The sequence below is a fragment of the Atta colombica genome, unplaced genomic scaffold (assembly GCF_001594045.1).
Source record: "Atta colombica isolate Treedump-2 unplaced genomic scaffold, Acol1.0 scaffold96, whole genome shotgun sequence".
NCBI classification, from domain to species: Eukaryota; Metazoa; Arthropoda; class Insecta; order Hymenoptera; family Formicidae; genus Atta; species Atta colombica.
In genome coordinates, this window is record NW_017259590.1 from 300,250 (window position 1) to 312,982 (window position 12,733).

Genomic DNA, 12,733 nt, shown 5'->3' on the forward strand with positions numbered 1-12,733 from the left:
TTATCATGGCATTTCTTTTGACGGGTACTGTAGGAGAGAGTATATCATTTTAATTGTCCCAGGCGATTATACTATACTGACAGAAATATTTCCGGTAAGATCGTCTAATTCTTGATTTCGCAACAGCGCACATGAGCGCCGAAAAATTTCTGACGTAGCTAATCAACGCGATACATTTTCACGACTATCACGTTTTAATGTTATCAACTAGCTGGCACCTGACGTAATTGTCGAGGATTCGGTGATATCGCGAAATATTACACACGCGCGAAATATTACTTGTGTTAATTGCGCGACAAACGAGAACCTTTTCGCAAAAAGGTGCATACAATAATGTTAGCGACTATCATAATCACGTCATCCTCCGGCCGCCACCTCCTCTACCCAGTATTGGTATCGCTGCCGTGGCTTTCGATGATTCGTGTCATTAATAAAAACAATTATGGCCTCGAAATACGTGAGCGACAAAATTGGATAAATTGCGAGACGAAGCCGGCGGGGGGTTGCAATTTATGAAAAACAGACACGAGACTCGGACATGGAAGTAGATTTACTAAAATTACTGGTTTCAGTTCGCGCTATGACTCGAAACCGATAATCACTATTTCGAAAGGACGAAGAGGGTGGGAAATCCGGAATAAATAAAGGTGCGTGGAAGAATTGTGTAACCATTCAGTTTAAAGGACCTCCCTCGTCACATCGTATTTTTCACTTTCAATCTCTTAAATACATACGATATTGTCGCCTCTTAGATAAATTTATATTTCTTAGAAGAAAAACTTGATGAATTATTTAGTCTCGATAATATAAATATTCGTTTAATTGCTTGATATGGAATAATATTGTAAAAATTAGTGCATGGTGTGTTTACTTCATTTAAATCTTAAATCCAATAACGAGAAATTGGATAAAATAAAAGATATTGTAGTAATACCGAGGTGCATACACCGTATACATCGCTTTAATAAAAGTGACTGTCTCTCCAAGAAATGATTGCGCACTGGTATTTTGTCTCGCTGCTATGTTATGGATTCGTCATTCAAATAAATGGTCTATTTCGCACACGCGGAATGTTCTCTCCGAGAACCGATCCCAATCTATTGGTCGTAAGTAAAATTATTTAGAACTGTTTTTATAATGAAGTATATAAGTAACATGAGAATTTATTTATCAAGTTTGAAATCATAAACGTATTATTACAAATTAAAACAGAAATTTTAATAACATTAGAACTCACACAAATTCTTAAAAAAGTTTTCATCGCTACTCTATTTATAATTATAAACTAATAAATTTAAATATTAAAATTCCAAACTTTTAATTGTCATTTTAATTTTAAGTATAATCAATAGTTAATTATCAATTAATTATCGAATTAAATATTATAACAGTATAATATATTATGTATTATAGGACCGTATATGTGTGATAACACAAACTATAGAAATCAAAGCTTTAAACGGTCTAGCAGGATCTTAAATGCTTGTATGATTCTTGTGTAAGTTTATATACTACGTATATAGTCCTCAGAAACGCGCGCCGAAATGATTTTTCGACCTTGGAAAACGCTAACTCTACTACGTAATATCACGAGTTAAATTCAAATTTTTTCTTCGAAATGATTTTAGTAATGTTGATTAATATATTAAAACCTGTAAATAAGTAATTCTTATTGCGAAAATTACAACCTCGACCGAATTGGATCTAAATCTCTTATTATATCTCTCATTTCGTGCAAGATAATAGTTTTCGAAATAAGAATTAATTATATACAGGTTTTAATATTAGATTAGAAAAAAATTCGTGGCGTTTTTCCCGTTAGATGTAATGGGAAAAACGCCACGAATTTTTTCCCACACCTAATATGTTACTCAACATTATTAAAATCGTTTCAAAGATGCGAATAAGCATAAAAAAATTTCAATTTAACTCGTGATACTATTGCGGTGGGTTAATAGAGTGAGAGATTTCAAGATCGAAAAATCATTTTGGCGCGCGTTTCTGGGGACTACATACATATATAAATTCACACAAGAATCATACAAGTAAGTATTATAATCTAATTTAAGCATAAGTCAATTATATTCAAGGTACAATTATACTTAATTATTTATGACCATTTTATGTGGATTAACTTTAATTACGGTTCAACTCGGTTCTTCATTTTATTCTAATTTTAAAAACTCGAAAAAGATGAAAAGTAAAAGTTAAACTGAGATTAAAAGTCAATCTACGTTGGTAGAACATTATACTCAAATTATTATAATATATAACACAATAAAGGTATAATTATTTTTTATTAGTTATACAAATTTTTAGACAAGAATACCATTTTAATAGCCAACACCAGATAGTGATGTATTTAATTTATTCAATATTTGTATATAATAATCAATCATAAATATTATACATACGTTTCGATCCTCGATTTGGATCCTCTTTAGTATACATAATTAAAGATATAATTTAAATTATCGCATAATCATATCGATCCTCAGCAATATTATTTTTAACAAAACTATTTTTAACACAATCTTTGTATGTCTCAGGAAACGAAAATGGATTGAAATTTTTTTCTATCCAAATGCGTATTTTAAATAGCGAATACTTTTTTTTGGATTTAATTGAATTCAATTGGATTCAATTAGATTCAATTGGATGCAATTGGATTGAAAAATACATTTCCTATTCAAAATTTTGAATTGAACAGTATTCACAATGCACATAAAAAAGCTAATATATTATTTTTAGATTGAAAGGCATACAGATATACTCCATGCAATTCTTATAAATGAATTAAAATGCATCCAGGATTGAAAAGCATTCATTTTGACATTCGTGAATCAATATTTCTGAAAATCTGAATCCATTTCAATTCATTTCAATCCATTCTTATTTGTTGGGATAATCTCAATAATTAGAATTACTGAGCATCGGTATGCTTATACATTAAATTTAAATTATGTTTAATTATATACACAAAGAGGATCCGAACCGGCGATCAAAACATATTAATATGATTGATTATTATATACATTGAATAAATTAGCACACACACACGCGCGCGCGCACGCATCACTATCTGGTGTCAGCATTCTTATTTATTGATCAAAGTTTTTGTTGAATTTCTTCATCAAAGTCTTTAATTCTTTATTATTATTTAATATATAATAAATATTAGAAATAATTAACCTTCAATAATCAATCATACCTCAACAAATTATTTGTTACTTTAGGAAAATAGAATAGAACAGAACGGCTACCCCTTTGAACTTCACCATGTAACAACTGATGACGGGTACATATTAGCTGTTCATCGGATACCTAATCGCTCGAATACAACTATTGAGAATAATCGAGTAGTATTAATAATGCACGGATTGTTGGGATGTTCGATGGATTGGCTGATAACGGGTCCGAATCGATCACTCGGTATCAGATCAGTTTTCCTTTTTAGTGTTTTCCCTTCTCTTTAGTTTATAGATTTTAATACATTGATTAAAAAATTACTCTTTATAATATCATCTAGCTTATCTCTTGGCTGATGATGGCTATGATGTATGGCTCGGCAACTCCCGTGGAACCACCAATTCGAAGAACCACACGAACTTTTCCACAAGCAGCGCTAAATTCTGGGATTTCAGGTATCGCGAAACTTCGAAATGCCGTCCTATTCATCCCGTCTTTCACACTCTTCATGAATTAGAAAAATGAAAGAAATCCTAATAACTCGAACGTTAAAATCTGACATTTTCCTGGTAGAAAAATTTCGCTGAAATTATATCACATTTTGGAACACTTTTCACAGCAAAATTTCAGCATTTCAGAAAAATCCTAGTTTAATTTCAATGATATTTAGAAAACTTTTGCTGAAATTCATTTTCAGCAAAAGTTTCAGTTCAATTTCAGCGATTTTAAATATCTAGTTATACAAACTGCATGTTAATTACTGTCCGATTTGAAAAAACATAAACTGAAGCTGAAATAATGTCACTAATGAAATGAATATTAACATCAATCTAATAATGATGCTAATATACGAGAGTTGTTTGAAAAGTTTTGAGCCTCAACATGAAAATGACATTACTCGTCAAAAGTCAAAACCATTTCTGGTACTACAATCGTACATGCTTTGAAAGATGTACCTGAAAATTGTAGTTGTGGATGCTCAGTTATTGTTTGACAGTCAATTTGTGCCAGTCGATATTAGTGTTTTTGTAAAAATGGAAAGAATTGAATATCGTGCCATGATTAAGTTCTTGCATTTGAAAGGCAAATTAAAGCTGAATTGGACGCTGTTTACGAGAATTCTGCCCCATCGTCTTATATATTGTCTTTTAAATGCAAGAACTTAATCACGGTACGATATTCGATTCTTTCCATTTTTACAAAAACATTGACTGGCACAAATGATTATCAAACAACTGAGCGTCCACAATGGTTACAATTTTCATAGGTATCTTTCAAAGCATGTACGATTGTAGTATCAGAATGGTTTTGACGAGTAACGCCATTTTCATGTTTTGACTTTTCAAACCTCTTACCATCAACATTGTGAAGAATTTATTGCAAAAAATATTACTTTATGTTATGGTTTGAACCTGAAATGTCTGATTATTTAAGGCAAACACTTTTCCAATTCGATTGCTTATGATAATTTAATAATATTTAAAAGATACATGATTCGGTCATCCTCTGATATTACTACGTGTACTCTTAAGCCTATTTTACAATGCGTTCTTTGTTTTCTGTTTCTTGCTTTTTACTTTTGTTTTTTTCTCCTTTGCAACCGTTTTATAGACAATTATATTTCTTGCTACATATTTCTTTCGAAATTCGTTAATTTCTCGGACGACATAAAACATAAAAACTGGATAAGAAAAAAACAAGTAAAAAATAATAAAAAGCAAGAAACAAAAAACAAAAAACACATTGTAGAATATGCTTTAGAGTCGAGACAGCACCGTGTTTCCTGATCGTAATAATCAATTAATTATTTATTTAGTCATGCCGTAAATTCTGTTATAAGAATAAAGAACAGTACAATTTTTTTCGTGACCATTTTATCTGAACATTTTCTTATGTATCTTTCTTCATAGAAATAAAAAATTATATCATAACGATAATGTTACACCAAATGTTACACTTAAAGAGAAATTGATACATTGCAATGAAGTTAATAAAATCTATTGTTAATCCAATTTTGAATGTGTTTTTAAATTGAAGCGTATAACTGACAGCAATTTCAATGATGTGAATAAGCAGGATTTTATTAACTTTATTTCACACACCAATTTTTCCTCGAGTCCTTCTGATAATTTTCATTTTCATAAAGAAAAATACATAAAAATGTAGAAATAAAATAATCCCCGAACGGTTACAAAATGAAAGTTATATCCTCTTTATTTATTAAATAACTAAAATAAAAAATAATTAAAATAAAAAATAGCGTAGCTTCTCATGCAGCACAGATTGTTGCAAAAAACGTTCGAGCCGCAACATAGATTTTTGCACAAGCCATAAGAAAATCAACTATTTAAACCAAATCATAGTCGATTATTTTTTTCATATTCAACTGTAATAAATCAATTCTTCCAACTACAATTACTTACAACTACGCTTATGCAGTTATAAAATGGATTTTGAGCTTAAGTTTTAAGATCTATTCAGATAAACTTGCACAAACATAACCATAAAGTTATATTAGGAATATGCATAAATTTCAGTCTTTGCTTTATTTTCTTTTTACATATAATTTACATATAAGTATTTTTTTCGACCAAATCATTTATTGACAGTTATAGTGTTTGGCATTAACAATTTTCCGATTTAGTAAGGGACCTTTTTCACATCTTTCACATCATATCGGATGCATAAAAGAATCTTCAAAATTACTTTAAAACGACAAAAACAGTATTTACGTGTATTGTGAGACAATATTCTCGTCAAGAACAGAGCAAATAAATTCTCTCTGCTTTAGCAACATTTTTTCCTTGCTGAAACTCATGTCTAAACAAATGTAATGTCTAAACAAATGTAATGTCTAAAAGCTTTCATCATGTTCATTGTTATTTTGTAAGATTATGTGCATAATTAAATTATATTATAAAATATGACATTTCAAGTAATTCGTCAATCTTATATATCATATTATTAAATTATTTGAATTTAAAATAATTATATCAAAACGTTGAAAAAAGAAACTAAAACTGTCTGTAATATTAGGAGAATAATATTATAAAGAATACACATATAGAACTGGATCATTTTCTTTACCATATGTATATATGTGTATCTATAATATAAATTTATGTATCTATAATAGTTAGGACAAAAAAGCTGTATTCATTACGAGGAAATTGAAGGCTATATTGGGTGCTTAGTAATAAATATTGGGCACTTGGTAATAAAAATTATCTCTTTATAGAGGCGCAAACACATAAACGCAGTCCTAAAAAGATATTTCAAAATCATTTTAATATTTTACATTTTAGGAACAATTCTGAAAAAAATTCTGCAATATTTGAAATTGTAACAGAAATGTTTCTGAAATCTTTCACATTTATGTAATTTACGTAATCATGTGCAATCTTTTGAACGTAAAATATATATTATAAAAAATATATATAAGAAAAATTCTATTACTTATATAGGCTAAAATTGATCATTTTATTCAATGTCCTGGACAATTTTGATCAAAGTAATGAAATCTTTCTTATGCATTTTTATTTTCTTTGTAACAGAATTTATGGTATTATATAATTTTATAATGATGTCTATATGCATATTGTACATTCTAATTATTAATCAATTGTAATTCTCCTGCGCGTTTTCTATTTAGCTGGCACGAGATGGGTATATACGATTTGCCGGCTATGATAGATTATATATTGTATCAAACTGGCCAGAAACAGCTGTTCTACGTAGGCTTTTCTCAAGGAACAACACAATTTTGGGTCCTTACGTCCCTCAGGCCAGAATACAATAAGAAAATTAAACTTATGTCCGCTCTAGCTCCTGTGGCTTACACTGGACACATTGGCGGTTTGCTGAGACCTTTAAGTTATTTCGCAGATTATTTTAAGGTAAGTATTAGATAGCTACTTGGGTAGTAATCCATTAAAATATTTTCTGAAATTTCAAGAAAAAATATAAATAACTTATGGAAGTCATTCTTCCAACTTTAATTTATAAATTACACAACATAATTAATTAATTCTATCTGCTACTTTACAAACAAAATTATATCGTCTATACTTATGTAAAATAAAATCTTTACTTATATTTATATACACGCACACACACATACGCACACGCGCGCGTGCACGCACGCAAGCTGAATTTTTTTCATTAAGAAACATTTGCGACATTTGCAAAGTACTTTACAGAGATATGCGAATTATTCGAATACGAATCGAATCAAGTAAGATTTTGGGCTTTTAGCTCATTTAATTAGCTCATTCAATATAAAATATATATACTAAAAATATACATGCACTAGGTCTTGATCAATGAAATTATAAATGTCTAGTGAATTTGCTCACTTTTGTAATTTTCATCTCATTTCAAGATACGCAATCAATTTTCAGATTCGATTCGGATCGGTTCGATTCGTATTCGAAAAAAAAAATTGGATTTGATTCGGAGCCAAAAAATCTTTCATATCTCTAGACTAGTTTTAAAGGATAATTATATAAGGATTTATATTTAAAAAGAAAGTAGATTTTTCTCATAAATCTACTCTGAGTTGATTATACTTGCTCAATTCGACAGGGATTTTACAAATACACTGGATATTTTGAAATGTTCGCGAATACGGAATTAGAGAAATTCATAACGCATATCTTATGCCAAAAAGGCGTTCTCACTCAACCTTTGTGCCAGCTGATTGTGTCCATGATAGGAGGTTTTAGCATCGGAGAGACAGATTACGTAAGCTATCGCCGAAATAACCGTACAAATCGGATCGAGCTAAATGTGACGTGATTCACTTATATGAGATGACATTATTTTCAGGAGCACTTGGAGGATTATCTGCAATTTGCACCAGCGGGATGCTCGTTCAAGCAATTGATTCATTATGCATTGGGTATTCAAAATCCAGGTATCGGGTTTTCGGAATCCGATTTTTTAAATTATGATTTGTGGGATCACGAATTTTTTTTCTTTTAAATACAGAGAATAAACAAAATAATATAAACACTTAGAAAATTACTTGTTTTATTAATAAGAGATCGTCAATAATTTGCCTTTAATATAGATTCTATCCTTGTTGAATAGTTATACAATGCATGAATAGTCACCAATGGAATGTTGTACACGGAAGGAACAATTTTTTTGTTGAAATATTTGAAAGTTTAGCTAAATATAGATCTGAAAATAATTTTGTTGGACCATCCAAATAATTATATAGGACATTCAAACTGGTCGCTTATAATAGAATGTCAAAACGTATTGCGTATCATATTTGAATTTCCTACATAACTATTCCGACAATCCAACAAAATTATTATTTTTAGATCACCCTTTTCTACCCAAGTTTTTAGATTCTTTAACAAAATTATTCTTGTCACATATTGTTCTCTTCTAAACTTTTTCAATGCTTACATACGTAATATCGAAAAAGAAAATTTATCTTTCACTTTTTTTTTCCAAAATTATTTTTTGTTCTTCAAAATTTTAGTTTTTCTTGGCCTAATCTAAATATCATTATGAACAGAATAAGAAAGAGAAAAGGTTAAAATGTAGAATAAGAATTTGAAGAATAGAATAAAAAACAATTTTCCTCTCAATATCTCTTAAGCAGTGTTCTGTTGAATTGGAAAATTCTGTTAGAAGATTGATATTACATTGCACTGATGTGTTCGAGCATTGTACACTTCTATTCCAATATAAGGATAGAATTTATCGATCTGTTTTTTGTGAACACTTTTGGAACTTAAAGTGAAATAAATATGTTTGATATTTGTCGAAAGCAAGAGTTCTAAGTGCAGTCTAGTGCAAGAACAGAAAACAGACCATATATATTAAAGACAAATAGGCCAGTGATATTATAATCTGTTATAATAAAACAAGTGATGTGTATTTCCTAGGTATTCAAATTTTATTTTATCTATCTCCTATACATGCTAACCAGTGCATACCTTCATTTACATCTTCATAACCGAGTCGCTTCTCTTGCAGGACATTTTCGGCCTTACGATTATGGCACGTTACCAAATCTCAAGTTTTATAGGCGATTCGTTCCGCCGGAGTATCCCGTGGAAAAAATCACGGCCCCCGTGATTTTGTATAACGGTTTGAATGATATTTTGGCTGCTCCAAATGTAATTAAATGCATCACTAATTTACCGTTGTATATACAATTGAATGAAAGGAAGATACTCTTGTCTCAATCTTGCATAAAATATCATTAATATTTATCATTAACATTTTATCATTTATAATATTTTAGGATGTTGAGATATTAAACGGAAAATTGCCAAATATTTTGGAAAAATACACGGTGACGCTAAAGAGATTGAATCACTTCGATTTCGTATACGGTTTGCACATACGACAGATCGTTTACGATCATCTTATTGAAAGAATGAATTCCATATCGTAAAGGTAAAACGCAAATTCTTGAAAATTAGTTACAAACGATCCTTGCAAACGATTTGGATTAATTATGGTTTATGCATTTTAGATACCTAATTAACTTGATTAAATGCCTGGTATCCTTTGCAATTTTACATGACTAGGAATTGCTTCAGGGAAGACACAAAAACTAATTCAAACTAATTTTGCATTAATTTTATTTCACGTTCGTCTTTCTCGTAATCGTATAAATTTTGATTACGTGTGCCTTTTTTTAAAAAAGAAAGATAGACTTTTGTACATTAGAGCAAGTAATATTAAACGAGTCTATAACATAAAGCTATTCAGTACCTACTATTTATTACGTAGCATTATGACTTTTAATATACTATCTGAGATAAAAGATTGAGAACGCGTATTCAAAATTGCAACTGTACCACAATGTTGTGTATGTTGACGAACTGAATCATAGTAAAACGTTGAAGTCCAGTAGAAGCCAGTAGAAGATGCTGAAACAAAATAAGATTTCTAGGACTCATGTCGAAATCCCGGCGGATAATTCTACAAGATTATTCATTCGTTATACTTCAGCCTAGTAATATATAATACTCTTTACAAAGTCTACACAAAGCATTCCTTTTTCTTATCAAAATTCAAATATATTTCCACTCGTATACAAATCATACGTTATTGAAGTATTGATACAAATCATACGATATTCATACGTTTATCGAATTCATTTGTATAATTGCTACATTTATTTATATACATGTACATAATTAACATTATAAATGTAACATGATAATTTTGATATATAGTTAATAAAAAGATATTTGTACGCACGATCTTGTTTGGAATAATTTTATACGAAATAGAGAAAGATATTACTGCAAAGTAATTTCTATCAAAATTTTTATTTGCAGCAATATATCGAATAAAATACATTGTAGCAATATTTTCCTTTTGTGTGCAAAATTATTCTGAAAATAACGAAGTATACGAATTTATTATTTCCTATTTATCACTTCCTGTAAATAAGAATCCTGAATACTATCGATATAACATTTATTTATTAATACAAAAGTAGTCTTCACTGTATAAAGATGCGCGTATTTTTACAAATTGCGAGTCTCATAATTCCGATGTCTAAAAAGATAGTTAAACAATTAAATCATAGTCTCGTTTTAAATTGCTATATTTTCGCGTGAAATAACTATACTTTATTAATCAACAAATAATTATTTAGTAATTACATTTTGTGTGAGTGAGATATTCTTTTTTAACGTTCTGAATAAAAAAATCATGTTATTCATTTAAATTATATGTTATACTTTACTCATCTCATTCTAAGATTTATATCCTAATAGATTCTCTCAAAGAACCAATACTTCATTTTTTCATCGACAGTGAAATAATTGCCTAATAACTATACACAAATTTTTTGACATTGCATCTTGTTATATATGAATTATGTGAAATTATTAAGAAAAAATAGAAAATGCGTGCTAGTTAACAAAACTTATTTAAAGATGTAATATCAATAAATACGTATGTAATTTTTAAACAACATAAATTTCATATTAATAAAATATCTACTATCTGAGAGAAAGATTTTCCAAGGAAATTCGAATATTCTGAAAATCTTCAATGAATAGGAATGCACAATTAATGTTTATTAATTTTGAATGCCTAACAAATCTTGAATCATTTTAATCCTCGGTACCTATAATGGAACATGTCGAATAAGTTTCGATCGGAATTATTTCGTTTTCCCTAGAAAACACAATAGAAATGTAGGGAATAATTGAATAATTCCGATCGGAATCCATTCCGACTTGTTCCGTAATAGGTGCCCTCATTTTATTTCTTATATTATAACTAAATCTAATAACAAACTTTTATCGTAACATATCTACAGAAAATCTACAAAGTTATCAAGTAACTTTATTGCATATAATACTTATATCATTATATGACTCAAAACAAAGATTGAGCAAAACTTTTACTGCTTTTTTATTGCATAATGATAAATTATGTTCTTTATATGTAGCTCAACTTTTCCAACACAAACTTCAATCAATATAAAACTATATAATGAAAAAACGAAAATATATAACGTCTATTGCACTCTATAATCATCTCACGTGTGCATGTGCTGGGCTACATTCAGAATCATCATCTGAGTGCTCCCAAATGTTGTTTTATCTTTGTTTATGCGGTAAACAAGGCAGAAACGACATTTGCACTTGCATGATGATTCAGAACTCGGTCCAGTTATAAGAAAATATTTAATATATCCAAGTAGCAAAGAGCAAATAAAAAATAAATTCCTTGTTAAGCATCTCATCAGATTTCTACATCGCGTTAAAACGGTGTCATTTATATATAATGTATATTTTTCAATTATTGCATCAGATAACATATACTATAATAAATTGACAGCCGAATGAGAGCTGTAACATAAAAAAAGCAAGAGAAAGACTCTAGAAACGATCTTTGATTAGACTATGTAACAAGCCGCGAACTCTTGTTAAGAATAATATAATATCACTGCTTTTTTCATATCGTTCTGTTAAAAGGTACAATCAGAATGAATATACAACCTTGGCTAGGAGCGGATCCTGACCTCAATTCCTGTATCGATGTGATGACTTCTTACCATCACGATAGCTCGACTTGGACCGTGACTTTCTACTTCGGTCTCGCGATCTGGATCGACTGCCCCGCCGTTGGCTTCTCCCGGAAACATAGGATCTTGATCGTCTGTGATCCCGCGAGCGGCTGCGCGTTCTCGAGCGCGATCTTCCGCGTTTCGCTCCGCGTGACTTGCTGCGCGATCGACTACCTCGTCGCCTTTCTCTGGAATGTGAGCGCGATTTCCATCTACGAGAGTGCGACCGCGAAGACCACTTTCTGTCGGTGGACGTCGATCTAGAGCGACGATAGCTGCGCGAACGTGATCTCACACGTTTCCTATCGCGTGATCGCGTGCGACGCTTTCTGCTGTGATCTCTGGACCTGTGATTGCTGGAGGATCGCGAGCGATAATCCTTCCGTGATTTCGCTGATCTCGAACGCGACCGGCGCTTGTGGCTACCACCACCACTACCACCACCACCACTACCACCACCGCCGCTGCCGCTGCCGCCGCCGC

The 12,733-nt window shown here is 30.7% G+C and overlaps 2 protein-coding genes across 2 annotated transcripts in view; one reads left to right on the forward strand and one right to left on the reverse strand.

Annotated features, from left to right (window-relative positions):
* The first annotated feature begins 989 nt into the window (after positions 1 to 989).
* Positions 990 to 9,762, forward strand: LOC108693728 (lipase 3-like). Its single transcript, XM_018202837.1, has 9 exons — positions 990 to 1,106; positions 3,237 to 3,432; positions 3,530 to 3,644; positions 6,842 to 7,085; positions 7,774 to 7,932; positions 8,017 to 8,104; positions 9,184 to 9,326; positions 9,455 to 9,609; positions 9,689 to 9,762. Exons 1-8 carry the CDS (start codon positions 990 to 992, stop codon positions 9,605 to 9,607), a joined length of 1,215 nt encoding a protein of 404 aa, XP_018058326.1. The 3' UTR covers positions 9,608 to 9,609; positions 9,689 to 9,762.
* Positions 9,763 to 9,783: 21 nt separating this feature from the next.
* The window catches only part of LOC108693729 (arginine/serine-rich protein PNISR-like), a 12,655-nt gene continuing 9,705 nt past the window's right edge, over positions 9,784 to 12,733 (reverse strand). Inside the window, exons 12-13 of the mRNA XM_018202838.1 lie at positions 12,183 to 12,720; positions 9,784 to 10,088 (exon numbers count right to left, since the gene is read on the reverse strand). Coding sequence (XP_018058327.1) covers positions 12,207 to 12,720 — 514 coding nt within the window. The 3' untranslated portion in view covers positions 9,784 to 10,088; positions 12,183 to 12,206. The remainder of the gene's footprint in view (positions 10,089 to 12,182; positions 12,721 to 12,733) is intronic.

Excerpts from the sequence above, each read along its gene's own strand:
- LOC108693728 (XM_018202837.1), top strand. The coding sequence starts at position 990 with ATGATTGCGCACTGGTATTTTGTCTCGCTGCTATGTTATGGATTCGTC. Across the intron at positions 3,433-3,529 it reads GGGTCCGAATCGATCACTCG|CTTATCTCTTGGCTGATGAT; the intron begins GTATCAGATCAG and ends AATATCATCTAG. Across the intron at positions 3,645-6,841 it reads GCTAAATTCTGGGATTTCAG|CTGGCACGAGATGGGTATAT; the intron begins GTATCGCGAAAC and ends TTTTCTATTTAG.